The following is an 18,405-nucleotide window of genomic DNA, read 5'->3' on the forward strand; positions in this document are numbered from 1 at the left end:
TCTCTCCCTGTCATTCACTAACTTGCTCTCTCTCCCTGTCATTCACTAACTTGCTCTCTCTCCCTGTCATTCACTAACTTGCTCTCTCTCCCTGTCATTCACTAACTTGCTCTCTCTCCCTGTCATTCACTAACTTGCTCTCTCTCCCTGTCATTCACTAACTTGCTCTCTCTTTAACCCTCGCTGGCAAAAGGAGGATGCTGGGTCCCCACTTGACAATATACAGGAGGTATTTGGTGTCTTGTGCCCTGTCTGTCTCTCTGTTAGTCTGTCTGTCGGTCAGTGAGATTGTTCTTTGCCAACCTATCATGTTGTTTAGTAATCCCACATATTCCTGTTAAACTAGCAGTGATTTACCGACAGTGAGTAATCTTCTGCACCATGTTATATTTGTTTGCACCCAAAGTATTACATTGAAGCTGCAAAGCCTTCATTTTATGCTGGTAATGCAATATTTTATTTCCTTCTAGAATGAACTACGGTTTTGGTACAGCTGTGTTTTTAGTTGTTAAATAGTGCTTCGGGGGGTAGATTTTTTGTATTTTTTTTTTTGCATGAGTTGGTACTCAAATCAAATAGACGTGACAAAGTTCCCCAATGATCATTCAACTATCAGAGCAAGAGCCTAAATGCAAGGATTTTACAGGCAATTCAATGTGAACATCTTAAGTCAGCCTGCATGGTTGTGTGTTTGTGTCTACTGCTGCTGCTGTCTTGTGTCCTGTCCGGGTTGCTCACTCTCCCTGTCTGTCTGCCTGCCTGACCTCCTTGACTCACCATCTCTGCTCTTCCTCTCTGTCTCTGCATCCTCCCCCACTCCCCTTACCCCACTCCACATGCCCCTGTCCCTGTCCCTGCTCCTGCCCCAACTCTGCCCTCTCAGTTGGACCAGGAGACAACCCCTCGACACAAGGAGGTACAGCTCATTGTGCTGATGATCTATCCAGAGTTGGAGTCTGTTCCAGGTCTATTCCTGTCTATTCAATTGGACATTGCATTTCTTCAGCAGTTAAAATCAGTTCTGTAACTGACTGGAATTCAGATGGAATTGATTTCAACCCTGGTTCTGTCCCAGTGCTTCGTGACCCACTCAACTGAACAAGTGGTCTCTACCAAAATCTCATGATACTATTTGCAGAGTATTGAACATCATGGAACACTGCAATGTATGACTAGGACTAGGGGAGAAAGTGCACTGAAGCTCCATTTCCTCTCTAGGTGCCTGTAGCATTAATGTGATGGCCTTATTGTTGCATGGAGATGCAGCCAGCCTTCATATGAATTAACAGCATTCACTTAAGTCAGCCTTCAATTGAGAGGCAGATACAGTCAATGAAAATGAATATTAGGCAACAGTAGACTAGCTAGCTAGTCACTAAGACGATTTATTAGGGCATTCAGTTGTTTTAATTTTGTGCTTGTTTCATCGTAATAAACAATCCAAAAAGTTAGATAATAATTTCCTTTCCGTGGGTTTTAATAGCATCCCAAATGCCGTGTTCATTAATAGACAGACTACTGAACAGAATAGCAATGCGATAACAGCCCACAAACAATGCACTTGATGCATGTGCTGAATCACTAAGTATTAAGACTCGTTAGTTTAAGTCATTGTGTCTTTTCTTGTGTGCTGCCTGCGATATTAATGTCACTTTGATGTATTATTTCAGATCACGTTCCGCTCGTCATATCAAGTCATAATGCAATTGAATTGAGTGTCAGTGTGATTACTACAGTGGTAATTGATATAGATGTCAAACTAATGTATATTTCTCTCTCCTTCTCTCCCAATCCTCTCTAATTATCATTATCTATCCTCTTTTATTCAACACAGTTTTTGGATAAGTCGGAGGATGTCTTATTGAAGCACCAGGCCAGTATCAATGAGCTGAAGAAAGCTCTGAGGGGGCCCAACAGCAAGCTGACGAACCGTGAGAAGCGTCTGTCAGGAACGTCCCCAGGCGGCACGCCCGAGAGGAAGGCTGTGAGTGTGGGATAAGGGTGGTGAGGACCAGCGGTCCACTGGAGCACGGGTGGAAGTTGAGAGATTCACAACCTTTAACCTATGTATCAATTCTCTACTGTATGCCATGAATATATCACTGATAATGCCTTAAAGCTGCAATATGTAACTTTTTGGGCGACCCCGACCAAATTCACATAGAAACGTTAGTTCTAGATCTGTCATTCTTAGTACAAGCAAATACTTTCGGTTTTGTACACCGGTTTTAAACAGCTGAACATACAATATTTTTGGTTATGGAAAATATATTTCACAGTGGTTTAGATGGTACAATGGTTCTCTACACTGTACTTGCTTGTTTTGTCACGTAAACTGAAATTAAGTGAACTATTATAATTTTAGCAACCAGGAAATGGTGGAGCGATTTCTGCGTAGTGCACCTTTTTAATACTTCTGTTTAAACTGCCCTTAACGTTTGACGAAGAGGCTGTGTATGACCGACAGTGTTGATATTCCAGTCTTGCAGTTAGTTTTGTAGCACCTCTTACAGTTGACTCTCCTAGAACCCAGTATGCTTGGAGGTCAACACAGGAGAACGTTTTTCTCCATTATTCATAAGGAAACAGACAGTACTGGGGTTTTGTGTTTGTGTGCTTTTGGAATAATCTACAGTCTGATGTGAAACCAATAACTGTCTTTTTGACCATGACTTTTAAGGACAATAATAATTCTTCAAGGTATTGTATGTGGTTATTTATTGTAGATACAGTTGAAGTCGGAAGTTTACATACACCTTAGCCATATACATTTAAACTCAGTTTTTCACAATTCCTGACATTTAATCCTAGTAAAAATTATAGTTTTAGGTCAGTTGGGATCACCACTTTATTTTAAGAATGTGAAATGTCAGAATAATAGTAGAGCGAATTATTTCTTTCAGCTTTTATTTCTTTCATCACATTCCCAGTAGGTCAGAAGTTTACATACACTCAATTAGTATTTTGTAGCATTGCCTTTAAATTGTTTAACTTGGGTCAAACATTTCGGGTAGCCTTCCACAAGCTTCCCACAATAAATTGGGTGAATTTTGTCCCATTCCTCCTGACAGAGCTGGTGTAACTGAGTCAGGTTTGTAGGCCTCCTTGCTCGCACACGCATTTTCAGTTCTGCCCACACATTTTCTATAGGATTGAGGTCAGGGATTTGTGATAGCCACTCCAATACCTTGACTTTGTGTCCTTAAGCCATTTGGCCACAACTTTGGAAGTATGCTTGGTGTCATTGTCCATTTGGAAGACCCATTTGCGAACAAGCTTTAATTTCCTGACTGATGTCTTGAGATGTTGCTTCAATATATCCACATAATTTTCCTGCCTCATGATGCCATCTATTTTGTGAAGTGCACCAGTCCCTCCTGCAGCAAAGCACCCCCACAACATGATACTGCCACCCCCGTGCTTCACGGTTGGGATGGTGTTCTTCGGCTTGCAAGCCTCCCCCTTTTTCCAACCAAACATAACGATGGTCATTATGGCCAAACAGTTCTATTTTTGTTTCATCAGACCAGAGGACATTTCTCCAAAAAGTACGATCTTTGTCCCCATGTGCAGTTGCAAACCGTAGTCTGGCTTTTTTATGGCGGTTTTTGAGCAGTGGTTTCTTCCTTGCTGAGCGGCCTTTCAGGTTATGTCAATATAGGACTTGTTTTACTGCGGATATAGATACTTTTGTACCTGTTTCCTACAGCATCTTCACAAGGTATAAAGTACTTTTTCCTAGTACTTTTTCCTTCCTTTTTCCTTTTTCCTTGCTGTTGTTTTCACTTTTCGCACCAAAGTACGTTCATCTCTAGGAGACAGAACGTGTCTCCTTCCTGAACGGTTTATTGGCTGTGTGGTCCCATGGTGTTTATACTTGCATACTATTGTTTGTACAGATGAACGTGGTAACTTCAGGCATTTGGAAATTGCTCCCAAGGATGAACCAGACTTGTGTTCTACAATTTTTTTTTCTGAGGTCTTGGCTGATTTCTTTAGATTTTCCCATGATGTCAAGCAAAGAGGTACTGAGTTTGAAGGAAGACCTTGAAATACATCCACAGGTACACCTCCAATTGACTCAAATGATGTCAATTAGCCTATCAGAAGCTTCTAAAGCCATGACATAATTTTCTGGAATTTTCCAAGCTGTTTAAAGGCACAGTCAACTTAGTGTATGTAAACATCTGACCCACTGGAATTATGATACAGTGAATAAGTAAAATAATCTGTCTGTAAACAATTGTTGGAAAAAGTACTTGTCATGCACAAAATAGATGTCCTAACTGACTTGCCAAAACTATAGTTTGTTAACAATACATTTGTGGAGTGGTTGAAACATTTGTTTTAAAGACTCCAACCTAAGTGTATGTGAACTTCCGACTTAAACTGTAGATATTGCTGCAGACTCAGACCCAGTCTATTGGATAGTGTGATGGTACTGCTAAAATATACGGAACAAAAATATAAACGCAACATGCAACAATTTTTAAAATTTATACTGAGTTACAGTTCATATAAGGAAATCAGTCAACTGAAATAAATTCATTTGGCCCTAAGGTTGACTGGGCCTGGCTCCCCAATCGGTGAATCAGAATTTGTTTTTCCCCACAAAAGAAGCCGGATGTGGAGGTCCTGGGCTGGCGTGGTTACACTTAGTCCGCGGTTGTCAGGCCGGTTACAGCCAAATTCTCTCAAACAACGTTATAGTAGAGAAATGAACATTCTCTGGCAACAGCTCTGGTGGACATTCCTGCAGTCAGCATGTCAATTGCACGCTCCCTCAAAACTTGCGGAATCTGTGGCATGGTGTTGTGTGTCAAAACTGCACATTTTAGAGTGGTGTTTTATTGTCCCCAGCACAAGGTGCACATGTGTAATGATCATGGTGGTAATCATTTTCTTGATATGCCACACCTGTCAGGTGGATGGATTATCTTGGCAAAGGAGAAATGCTCACTAACAGGGATGTAAACAGATTTGTGCACAACATTTGAGAGAAATAAGCTTTTTGTGTATATGGAACATTTCTGGGATCTCATGAAACATGAAGCTCATGAAACATGGGACCAACACTTTACATGTTGTATTTATATTTTTGTTCAGTCTAGATCATAAGAACACATTGAATTTGAAAAAACTGAAATCATGTCCTGCGTTTATCATTAAAGGTGGGTGTTTGTAGTCATATGCACATCCTTAAAAACATAGGTGCTGGGCTAACCAAGAACACTAGTAAAGAACAAGAAGGCCCGCACATTGTTGAAGCTCCCAATTCACCGCTTTATTGACGACGAATCTTCGTTTGTAGCAAAATCCCAGTTTATTTAGAGATGGTAGAAAAGTGATTCTGCAATAACTTGAAGAGAAGATGTGCAAAATCTGGAGATTTACTGAATATGAGGCCCTAGAGGAACAACCATCTCGAACGTCTACCCACCTTGATTGCCTGACAGTTAAAAATCTTCCCTTTGTGTCAGAACGCAAAAGCCCCTGCCGCTTTGATCACTTTCACATTGTGATTGTACTGTTAAGATACAGTAATACGATAGTACTCTCTAGTGTAGCTCTGTCAATGCAGTCTGTTTCCAGATATTTATGTAGTCTACCGACGCGTTCACATCTGCTCTTTGAGAACAATCAGATTATAGCCATAGAGATTATCATCAGACATCCTCGAGGGCATGAAAACACCATCTGTCATGTACCTACATAGATCTGGGGGAGCGACGCTATTGTCCTGATTGAATAATGACAACGTGTGGCCTAAAATCTCTCTATCCTGGAGGAGTCCAACTCAGAGAGATTCAGAGGAAATCATAAAACCTTTGATGTAGTTGCAAATGTTATTTTTGCATTGCAAATACCTCCTTGGTTGGTTATGTGGATTTGGGAGCCGCAATGTGCAGGTGGAAGCTAACTAGGCCCATGTCTCGTTGTTTGATTCAAGATTCATCTTGATTGGCTCTTAGATTTCAGCTAGGACTTTGATTCAGGAGAGTCGTACAGTGTTTTTGGAAAATCCCTTGTCTCCCTAGCCCATTGAATCAGTATTCTTCCCCCTTTCTATCCTTCACTTTCCTTTTCCCCTTTTGCATGAAATTACCAAAAGTTGGATAGTATGCTGTGACAAAGAACCATACAGTTGGGGCTCATCTAATAGCTGTTCTCCTCCCTCTCTCTTCCCCCTCCACACCTCTCCTGGTGGGTAACGCTCGGCCCCCCATAAGGTGGGGGGCAAGGACCCAGTAAACAGCTTCTCTGTAGAGGGCTTCTTCCAGAAGACTTTGGTGACTTCCCCAGAGGTTGCTCTTCACTTCCTCTTCCTCTCTCTTCTAACTTCTACCTCATAACATACTGACTGTACTGTAGTTGGCCCTTTATTGGTAATGAAACTGTGGCCTGGTACCGTTTTATATACATACTGCTCACTCAGCTATAGCTGATATCCCTTGAATCCTGTTTTAATCTGACCTGCTGCAGTCATTGTGTCTGAGAAAATCTTTTAAGAAATGCAATAACCAACATATACATTTTGATGTAAAATGTAACATTTCGATGTATGATTGCAGCAATTGAAGCAGAAATGATTAGCAGATTACAGTATATGAGCATGCACCTACCATCTACATGGAGGATTGTAGAGGATCTATTTGTACAATAAAAACACATTTCTGTACTGTAGCTGTTAACCTATGTTACAGTTCAGTTGGCACCTCTAACTGTGTTTAATCTATATCAACATGTAGGGCTCTGAGGAGTGGGTATTGATTGAGAAACAAGACACTTATCAACAGAACCATGACTGGAAGGCCGAGGAACAGAACAAAGCTTCCACCTCGCCTCCCCCATTAGTCCCTGATTCCTCTTGGGAAAGAAAGAAAGAACTGGAAAAAGAGAGAGAAGTAGCCAAGATGATTCATGTCAAGGCTACAGGGGAAGATGGGCCAGAAATGATAACATATATTGATAACTTTTCTTTGCCCAAAGCCACAAGGGAAGCCCATGATGACTATTCTGAACCGCGGCTGACTAGCAACAGCCGGTTCATGGTGGAATTAGCTGAAACCACTGAATCTTCTGATGATACACAGTGGAAAGTACCTCCAGCAAATGACTCTGGTGCAAAGAATGACATAGTCTCAGACCCAGTATCAACCCCAGCACCAGTCCCATTCCGAGACTCTAAGAAGGATCATCAACTCAACAGACACAGAAAAAAGAAGAGACCTAATAGTTTGAACCTGGGAATGTCAACAGAATTCATCTATGAGAAAGAGGGCGATGGCTCGAACGGCGAAGAAGACGATGAGGGATCAGACTGGGAGGATAGTCCTACAGAGAAGACAAAGGCGGGACTAATAGACCACCCTGAAGACAGTACAACGAGAGAGGAGCCATACGACCAGTGTTGGGGGACGAGTGCACTGATGAAAGATGAGGAGAGATCACCAGAGGCAAAATGGACGGAGAAAGTGGTGTCTGCCGCTGTGTGTGACGATAACAAGAAGGACCACATTACATCAATAGGAGAAGACAAGGAGACTCCGGGAAGTGCTGTGGATGGTCCGGCAGGGTGTGATGAAAACGACCAGGCTAAAAGCTTCATCACCGATGAAGTCCAGCCAGCAGATGAAGTGCTGGGCTCTGTCAACGGTCCTGATAACAAAGAATTGGATAGTTTAGCAGAACTGGTTAAAGAGTTTGATCGTAGAGAGAGGAGCATGACTGACAATAAAGAACACATAGCAGAGGTCAAACTGAGGGTGGACAAGACTCATGAGAGAAAAGCCAGTAACTCTGGGGGGGAGGACATGGAAGGTCTCATGTCAGAGGTCAGGGGTCAGAGAAGGTCTTTTCAAAGACTATCAGGCAGCAGTCAGTCAGAAATAACTAGGATCGTTCCTCTCAAACCCGAAAGGTCAAAGAGCTTAGCATGCAAAGATGAGCAGGACAAAGGGAGTCAGGAGACTGATTCTGAGCTGATTGGAGTTTTTAGAAGAGAGTACAGATGGTCAGGGGGTTCCTCAGAGGGACCCTCAGACATCAACCGGAACGACGCACCCACCTTTCATTCAACATTCACCCTGCCTACCCTGCCTACATCATTCATAACAACCAACACTAGTCCAGCAAGACGGACTCACTCCCCGACCACGTCACACAGAGAAGCTACACAGGTACAGGGCAGCTTCTGGGGTCTGGAAGGCTTGACGAGAGTCGAGGCTAAAACTGAAGAGCTGGTCCAGGAACAGATCAGCACTGCCTGTGACGATCCCTTTCAGGTGGCTAGAGAAGCCATAGAGAGTCATCACCTTCTCAGCTTTAAGGTCTCAGTTCCAGCTCAAGCTTCAGCGATTCCCAGAACAGCTCCTCCTGCCCCTCCAGTGAAAACACGGAAAGCCAGAGAGTCTGGACTCATACTCCGGAACATCAACCGCAATGCTAGCAGGGAGCCTGGCCTGGATGCTGCCAAGAAGAGACACTCGGTAACTTGGCTTTTCAGTCATTTGGAAGCAAAAAGCATCGCATGAGCTTCAGACTGACCCGCACACTCCCATTTTCTTATTTTCCTGTTTTCAGTGCCTGTATATGAAGAAGGGGGTGGAGTGTAACTTATGAGACACTTGTTTTGGCTGCGTCTCATTGGCTGATGCCGCCATCAATGCATTTTGTCTGCTATGAGTTTGGAGCCTCCCCGTTTAGCCCCCCTACTCCTCCCTGCCTCCCTTCACCCTTATGCTTCACAGCAAACCTGAAACACAACTGCTTGCAAATCTGTAAAACTCACAACAGGGCTATGGTAGAGATTGTCAAAAAGACGAACACAACTTTTCATGCTTTTGCTCTTGGCTTCTATTCCCCCTTCTATTCACATTTGAACCTTGATGTTCCTTCCAACTAACCCTCTAAGCAAGTCTCTTTCGCAGAGGGTTGCAAGGAAACAAAGCCTCTTGCATATTGCCATGGCGCTGAGTTTTTTTGCACTTCTCCTCCATGCTGTTTCCAAGCTGAAATGTGGAGGAAGGCATGGACTTCAGGCATGGTTTCATACATGTTTTACAGCTCAATTGACTGTGACAGGAACTGTATGAGAAAATGAGAGAAACATGTCATTATCACCCATAAAGGCACTCTGTTACATATACTGTACAGTATGCTCATCAGTCAAATGTCGGCCATTCATCTCCTGACCTCAAAGATACTTTTCAAAGAAAAAAGTAGTTTGCATAATGTAAATAGTTTGTTATTTGACATGTTTTTTTTTCTTCTTCAAAATATCAACTTCATTAGCATGAAAATGAATAACGATACCTTATTGGTAAATTATTATTTATAAACCAGATCAAATGCTTTACAAGGATCATACATTGGATGCTATATGCATTCTTGTAAAGCAAAGGACCCACCCAGACTGTGAAAAAATAGGCAGGCAACAAGCCCTCAAGCAGCAATCCCTAGGCTGCTGTACTGTAACTACACAGACAGCCTAGCTTTCAGAGAGTCACCACTTTCATTTCACAGTTAGTGTCATTAGGTGCTTGCATGTATCTGGCAGTGGAATTATAATAATTAGAAATTAGGACTGGGATCAAACAGTTTAAATCATTCCCTGCGTTTAATCTGAGTCTAGGCCCAGGACACATTGGCACGATCAGGCATGGAACGAGGTGTGAGATCACTTTGTAAGCTGCCTCACCCAAAAACTGACAAACAGCATGTGAGAGCACCAGCCATTCTGTATACTGGGTGTGAAAAAATTGAATTGGCTTACAAGCATGTTATAAAATCAGAACAAGCCTGCTTATTTTGACTTCCAAAACTGCCTTTGATGTAATTGAAACCAAACACTATTCTTTGGCCATTTGAGCCCCTTAAAATTCAGTCTGTGTGGTTTGTGGCATTCTATGATTCTGTCCTTGGCCAATGATTGACTGTTGCCATGCTGCTACGGCTGTTCTACACTATCAAATCTTACAACCTGTCCATAGAACATTCTGTATGACACTCTAGTTTATACTAATTCCAAGTATGACAACTGGCTTTACATGGTGGGTTCATTTCTCTTGTCCAAGCTGGTAGTAAGCTTACTTGTTTTTTGTACTCACAAATAGGTGGAAGGGGGAACTGCCCTTCTATGTTAGAAATGTGCTGTTTTGTTGTTCTAACGGCCTGTTAGCAGAGACCCAGTCTCTCTACTGATGTCTAGTAGTCTGTCTCTCCAGCTTGGACTAACCTCTGGCTGCTCTCCTTCTTCCCCTGCTTTCCCTCCGCAGGAGCCTCTCTCCACTCTTGCCATTTATGAAGATACAGTAGATGATGCCAAGGTCACTTTACATTTTTGAATTCAACCACATGCCTCACCATTTTCCCATTTCTCCCCTGTGGTAAATTAGTCCCTCACTCCCCATTGTCTCCCTCACCGTCACACATGGGTAACTCTGTCATATGAGCAGCATACATAGAGGCTGAACCCTGACTATGCCACAGGCATTTACCCTCCATTACGTTAAAAGTAATTTCCTCTGTGTAAGACTTCCCCATTTATCTCCTCTCGTCTCCATATACGATGTGGCAAATTGCATGCCTGGAGAAGATTTTTATGATCGATTTTTATGATAATATATACATGTATAATAGGTATCAGGGCCTCGGAAAGATACTACATGAATACTTATGCACACCTCCAGGCCAGGACATATTCCCTTCTAGAGGATCATTCATCCACTGTCATCATCATCATCATCATCCCCTCTCTCATGGTCACTGCCTGCCCTGAGCTGCGGCCAGACTGGCCGTGTGTTGTGATTTTGTTGTGGTGGCCATCTTTCTGTAACCCCCTCTCTCACCCAGAGGGAACACTGGGAGAGAAGGCCTCGGCCGGGCTCCACCTCAGAGGAAGACCACGAGCGTGACACGGTGGTCTTCATGAAAGAGACCCAGTTGGGCATTGAGAGGAAGTGCTCCAGCATGACGGTCAGCTCCACATCCAGCCTGGAGGCCGAGGTGGACTTCACCGTCATCATGGACCTCCACACGGGCGTGGAGGATTTCTCCAAGGGCCTGTCTGAGCTGGGGGAGAGGGAGTGGTTGCCCGAGGTGGGCCGGGACGACTTTGAGGAGACCTCCAGGTTCTATTCGGCCCGTCTCATGGGCTCCCATGACATGTCCGCTGTAGAAGAGATGCCCCTTGTGCACCGTGAGGAACGTGTGCGCCATGAGGTAGACACAATGTACCCCGTCCCTGATCCTTGCCACTCCCCGTCTCCTCCCTCCTGCTGCTGAGAGCGAATCCTGCCCTTAAATGGATACTTCATTATTTTTTCAATTAAGCCCTTTATCTACTTCCCCAGAGTCAGATGGACTCGTGGATGCCATTGTTATGTCTCTGCATGCAGTTTGAAGGAAGTTGCTAAATAGCGTTAGTGTAATTGCTAACTAGGGTTTGTGAAATGACTGGAAGACCATGGTAACTGCTAGCATGCTCGTACATACCATCGACTTCCAGTCATTGCGCTTACGCTAGTTAGCGTTGGCTCGCGAAACTACCTCTAGCTTCCTTCATACTAGATGCAGAGACGTAAAAATGGTATCCATGAGTTCATCTGACTCTGGGGAAGTAGATAACTTCATTCCTTTAATGACCGGTCACCTTTTCTGTTGGCGCATTTTCAGTTGCCATTTCTTTTTTTTGTTGATGTTTTAATTTTATGTTTACATGTTATACAATTATTTGTCATATTTTTGCTTAATCTTTTGATTTTGTTTATTTATTTTCCTATGGTTTGTCCATTTGCTGTTTTCGTTGTTTCAGATTATTGTGAAATGTGTATTTTTTCTTGTATTTTCCCTTCCATTGTCAGTCATGCTTGCGTTACTAAATGTTTGGTCTGAAATGAAGTGATGTACAATCACCAATTGATACTGTAGTGTATGACCATACTTGTATTACTTCATTGTCTGTTTGAACAGTATTGTAATTTTTGAATAAGAAATGTATTGTAGTTGAACTAAGGATAAGCACGGTCAGTAACATGTCAAGGCCACAGCACGTACATTACAGAATATACAGTATTCAGACATCACGTAAGTAAGATTCAAATTTGATGGATTTTCATGAGTCTTTCAAGTGATTCAGCAACCCACAATTATTTACAACATACTGTATACACATAGAAAACGACATACAGTATTTTGATTTGTTTAACACTTTTTTGGTTACTACGTGATTCCATATGTGTTATTTCATAGTTTTGATGTCTTCACTATTATTTTACAATGTAGAAAATGGTAAAAATAAAGAAAAACCCTTGAATGAGTAGGTGTGTCCACACTTTTGACTGGTACTGTACATCGGGCCTCAATTTTAGGACATTTGTTAAAGATTTGTTTACCGTCAGGTAATATTGACGACGTTGGAGAAGAATAGACTGTCTATGGTCTATGAAATCTTAGTGTACCTGTCTGTTTCCTCCTGCTGCAGCCCCCAGTAGCCAGGAAAGACCCCAGTGCTGTTAGCACTGCCCAGATGCTGAGGAAGGCCGACACTAAGATGGAGACACACACCAATGGGTCAGAGGTCACCAGCACCAACATCATGGACATGTCCGAGCAGGTACACTAGATCAGTCTATGCATATGGACTCACTCCTGTCCCTCTGTGTTTTGATGTTTGATGATTTAGCCTGGTACAGTAGTCAAATCTGTTGGTGCTCTAGCCAAGTCCTTTGCCAACAAACATGACAGATGAGTGCTATCAGTTTAGTGTTGTAATATTGATCATATATGCCTCACATGCGATCCGGGATTATACAATTAGCCTATTTAAAAAGTTCTGACTCCATAAAGATATCTTTGCAATATGCAACAGTAATAGGCAATCAAGAAAGGTCTGAGAATGGAATTCTTAAATACAAGTGCATTTAATTAACATTGTAAAATGACTGAAATCACATACAAGGCATAAACTTAAGTTACAAAGCATTGACAAGCATTACACGGCATTATTCTCAGATTGATCAGAGAGGGAGAGCGGGGGAGAAGTCATAGCCTGAAAGGGCATGCCCCAAGAGTCCATGGGGTGGAGAGAGAAAGAAAGAACAAGAGAGAGCATGAATCTCACCAGTGCAGGTCAGGAACAAAAGAGAGAGAGACAATGAATCTGAGACCCCTTTATAAGGTCTCAGTTTGGATTCAACATTTGAGTTGTTGAACAATAGCATTACAAAGTGATATCAGACTTAAAGGATGTTATCACAACAGAACCTCTGCTACCCAGAGGTGTGACAAGGGGGTTGGTGAGATAATGCAGCATTCCTAAGACAACACAAAGGAAATTCTTGCATCCAGTTGATAAGAGTCACTTTGGTACCAGTGCAGATTAGTGTTACCAGTGCTAGTGCATACTAATGATCAAATGACAAATGTAGCAGAGTGGCCCTACAGTTTGACCAGAAGGCATCTGAAATGATCTTCAGCAGGAAATGGAAACACTGGGTGAATAAGACCATTTATAGGTTCGTATTTACCCCATCAATATAGTTGGATATTTTCGTAAACAGAGGGAAATGTAATTAGTAATTTAAAGAGGAAGTATATAATCCTAATATAGATGAGAATTTTTCTCTCCGTAGCTCTGCTGTACTGCAGCTCTTGATTCGATTGAGTGACATATTCTCACGACCACAATGACTTAAAGGTCCAATGGAGCCATTTAAATAAAATCTCAATATCAAATCATTTCTGGATAATTGTTGTAAACAAAAATAGCTTCTTAGCAAAGGGCAATTTCTCAAGCAAGGATTTTGCTAGGACTGTCTGGGAGTGGTCTGAGTGGTCTGAGTAGGAAGAGAAAAACTGAAAATTAGCTGTTATTTACAGAGAGGTTTGGAACTCTCTTTCTTATTGCTCAATTAACACATTTACCGCATGGTGATGTCACCATGGAAGGCCAAAATCAAATCATGTTTTTTAATGCATTGGGACTTTAATAACATTGTTATAGAGGGATTAAAGTAATGACAGGACATTAAAGAGAATTATGAAAGCATGCGGGAGTTCCATTCATCTCTAAAGGCAGAGCATGGAGCTGTGCTGGTCCCACAGGTGCCTGATTAAAATGTAATTGGTGCCTCTGGTGTGTCATTCATATAATGATGAGGATGAGCTGTGTTGGAGCGGGTATCTTTGAAGTGAAAACTCAATTCAGTGTGTGTTGAGCATAGAAATTGATTGACTTGAATACACTGAGTGTACAAAACATTAGGACGACCTGCTCTTTCCATGACATAGACTGAACAGGTGAAAGATATGATCCCTTATTGATGTCACTTGTTAAATCCACTTCAGTCCGTGTAGATGAATGGGAGGAGAGAGGTTAAAAAGGGAAGTTTAAGGCTTGAGACAATTGAGACATGGATTGTATGTCTGTGTCATTCAGAGGGTGAATGGGCAAGACAAAATATTTAAGTGCCTTTGAACGGGGTATGGTAGTAGGTTCCAGGTGCACCGGTTTGTGTCAAGAACTGCAACACTTCAGTGCGCAACACAATATTAGGAAGGTGTTCTTAATGTTTTGTACACTACGTGTAGGTACATGGGTCTTCTAGATGACAAATAGCCATGTCTAGTGTGTTGAGCCTCTTTGGCAGATGTGCTCTTGATTTGGAGTAAGCAAAGATAGTGTAGCGTTTGTGTGTGTGTCTGCAGCAAATGGAGGCTGACATCAACTGTAACGAGACAAAGGTCTCCAGCAGCACTGACGTAGCTAAGCCACCAGAGGGCGACCTGGTATGTATCAGACACTCTATTGACAATAGCGGAAAGGCTTGAAGACTATGCTGTGCAAGCTCTGGCTGCAGTCTGATTCACTACCCTTCTCCCTGAACTGCACACGAATTCAATCCCCCTGGTGGATTTGAAAGGAACTGGACTGGTGTAAATATGGTGCTCATGGGGGATAAGGGTATAGAGAATCACTCAAATCTGCCATGACAGGTTTTGCATGTGCAAATAATGGGCTGCACATTTAGAGAATATATTTTGCCAGATTCTGGCCAGATTGTTTAGTTTTCTGCCTTAATATGATATTGCCTCACAATTTTTGCATGTGCATCCTTTTAAAATAGGCTTGTTATAAAGACTTCTCCCCCTTCTAAACTTCTGCAGAGTCACATGTTTACAATATGTCATACTGCTACCACATAATTGTCTTTGGTTATCTATGGCACTTAATATTTAAATAAACTCCAGTTTGTATCACAGTGCTAACAAACATGCTGTAATGATAATGACAGGAGGATCTGTTGGATTGAGCTTCACCAGTTGGTACATTACCATGTTGATACCATACTTCTGTATCAAATGGTTATGCTACGCTCCTGCTTGGTTGCCTATTGGCTTATAACTTGCTTTATAAATTAATCCTAATACCTTGCTTCTGATTCACTACGGTCATGGTAGCTGCATGCAGTATGGTGATCAGGTTTGAGGACTGCTTGTTCCCATATGGACACATTGCTCTTCTCCCTGTTTAGTTTAATCAGCATGAACATGATGACTTCATCCCTTCATCCAAGTGACATTTTCTTTCCTCCCTCCCTCTCCTCATCCCTCTCTTTATCCCAGAACCAGGAAGTTGGCAGTAGGAAGGAAGTTCCTCTCCCCAGTATAGAAAATGGCTCCCATGTAAGTACATAATTCACCTTACCATCCTCCACCCCCCCCCCCCCCCACCCCCCCCATCTCACTCAATAGACTATGTTACTGTACTCTGACTCCAGACATTTCGTCCTATACTGTAGCTCTTGATTAATTGTAGCTGACGCAGTGATAAAGGTTCCCATGAAACAATGCTCTTGTTTGTTGTTGAATTGAAGCGGTGTCTGTGATTCACCGTATGTTGTCATGTAGAGAGAAGTGGGTAAAGATGCAGTTGTATTTTGGCTGGGCTATACCTTGACCCAGCAGCATAGTGTGTGTGGGTGGGTGTTTCTGTCTGTGTATGTGTGGGTGGTTCTATGTGTGTGTGTGTGTGTTTCTGTGTGTTTGTCATTGTGTGCAGGGTTTAAATTGGGACTTTGGAGGTGGCAGAGACAAGGTTAGGGTATTGCTAGGGTTAGGGTGTGGACATGAAGCTAAGGTTAGGGCTAGGGTTAGGGTTGAACCAGGGTGTGGACATGAAGCTAAGGTTAGGGCTAGGGTTAGGGTTGAACCAGGGTGTGGACATGAAGCTAAGGTTAGGGCTAGGGTTAGGGTTGAACCAGGGTGTGGACATGAAGCTAAGGTTAGGGCTAGGGTTAGGGTTGAACCAGGGTGTGGACATGAAGCTAAGGTTAGGGCTAGGGTTAGGGTTGAACCAGGGTGTGGACATGAAGCTAAGGTTAGGGCTAGGGTTAGGGTTAGGGCTAGGGCTAGGAAAGTGGCTAGGGTTATGCTAACTGCTGTATAATGTATTACCATTCTAGGGGAGGGTTAGTACTTTTATTCTACTTTTTATCCTAGTCCAATATGTAGCCTTAGAAATAAGGTTAATGAAATCAATAACTCGCTAACATCAGATCATTAATTTGATGATACAGCAGTAGCTATACAAGGACATAACATATATAGAAGAGACAGGGATGCAAATAGGGAGGTGTTGCTGTATGTGCTTAGAGAAGATCTTATGTCAAGTGTTGTGGTTGCAGGTTCATCTGGCACATCTAAAGCCTTTTCTTTTGGGGTGTTGCTATAGGCCACAAAGTACCAACAGTCAGTATCTAAATAATATGTGTAAAATGCTTGATGGTGTATGTGATGTAAACCGAGAGGTCTATTTTCTGGGGACCTGAATGTTGACTGGTTTTCATCAACCTGTCCTCTCTAGAGGAAGCTTCTTACTGTAACCAGTGCCTGTAATCTGGTTCAGGTTATTAAAAAACCTACCAGGGTGTTTACAAAAACTACAGAAACAAGATCACCCACATGTATAGAACTTTGTTCTAAAGCTGTATCCGTACCCATTGGATGCAGTGATCACAATATAGTGGCTATATCCAGGAATGCCAAACTTCTAAAAGCTGGGCCTAAAATAGTGTATAAGAGATCATACAAAAGATTGCTGTGACTCTTATGTGGATGATGATAAAAATATGTGTGGGTCTGATCTGCATCCAGATGGTGCAGTTGATGAATTTATGAAATTGCTTCTTCCAATTATTGATTAACATGCACCTGTTAAGAAATTGAGTGTTAGAATTATTAAGGCTCCATGGATTGATGAGGAATTTAAGAAATGTCTGGTTGAAAGAGATGGGGCAAAGGAGTAGCTAATAAGTCTGCCTGCACATCTTACTTGCTGACTTACTGCAAATTGAGAAATAATGTGACTAAACACAACAACAAAAAATAAGAAACTGTATTATGAAGCCATGATCAATGATATAAAAAAAACTTTGGAGTACTTTCAAATACATTTATGGGCAGAAATACAATTTCAACTCCGTCTTTCATCGAATCAGATGGCTTATTCATCACAAAACTATTTGATGTTGGCAGTTATTTTAATGATTACTTAATTGACAAAGTGAGCAAACTTAGGCAGGAAATGACAACAACGAACAGTGAGCGCACTCATGCATAAAAAAAACTAATAATGAAAGAAAAGCATTGCAAGTTTGAATTTTATATTTTTGTAAAGTTAGTGTGTGAGAGGTGGAAAAATTATTGTCATTGATCAATAATGACAAACATCCTGGCATTAACAACGTAGATAGAAAGCTACTGAGGATGGTAGCTGACTCTATAGCCACTCCTATCTGTCATATCTGTCGTGTCTTTGGCATCATTAAATTGAAGACTGTTATTTTATCAAATCAATTCTCTGTAATTATTATTACGTGATTAAACTAATCATGTAAATGTAAACAAAGAAACAGTAGATATGATTACAAGGAAATGATAGGGGAGGTTCCCTAGTGGGCTAAGCCGATATGACGGCTTGCTAGACAAAGGGAAGTGGGTGTGGACTGAGAAGGGCGGGAAAGAGTCACTACACAGGTGATAATTATATTAATTGAAATGCTAATCCTCTGCACATGAACGCTCACTCATTCGGGAATAACTTCAATCAATATATATTTACGCTCAGTGTGTCGTTGTGATCTCTGTTGGAATCGTCCGTCTTTCTGTTGGAAAGTTCATCTGATCGTCTCTCTGCTTCCATGAAGTCTATTGTGGTTAGCCTGGATACTTCAGAGTAACATTCAGAAATGTTCTTGTAGAATAGATGTTGCGGCGGTTGTCGGTCTTCGCATTTCAGGTCAACATAATTTCTAGCTTTAGACTAGTAAACAGTATAGAAGATTTGCTCTTATTCTGTCGGAATCGATAGTCTCAGAGTTTCAACAACCCTTACAACCTTAG

At 42.0% G+C, this 18,405-nt stretch overlaps 1 protein-coding gene across 1 annotated transcript in view; it reads left to right on the forward strand.

Annotated features, from left to right (window-relative positions):
• Positions 1-18,405, forward strand: part of si:dkey-178k16.1 (band 4.1-like protein 1) — a 46,119-nt gene that overhangs the window by 24,661 nt on the left and 3,053 nt on the right. The window contains exons 12-19 of the mRNA XM_039016613.1: positions 884-916; positions 1,835-1,984; positions 6,750-8,489; positions 10,831-11,281; positions 12,402-12,415; positions 12,485-12,616; positions 14,710-14,790; positions 15,628-15,687. Coding sequence (XP_038872541.1) covers positions 884-916; positions 1,835-1,984; positions 6,750-8,489; positions 10,831-11,281; positions 12,402-12,415; positions 12,485-12,616; positions 14,710-14,790; positions 15,628-15,687 — 2,661 coding nt within the window. The remainder of the gene's footprint in view (positions 1-883; positions 917-1,834; positions 1,985-6,749; positions 8,490-10,830; positions 11,282-12,401; positions 12,416-12,484; positions 12,617-14,709; positions 14,791-15,627; positions 15,688-18,405) is intronic.

This window comes from Salvelinus namaycush, chromosome 20, assembly GCF_016432855.1.
Source record: "Salvelinus namaycush isolate Seneca chromosome 20, SaNama_1.0, whole genome shotgun sequence".
NCBI lineage: Eukaryota > Metazoa > Chordata > Actinopteri > Salmoniformes > Salmonidae > Salvelinus > Salvelinus namaycush.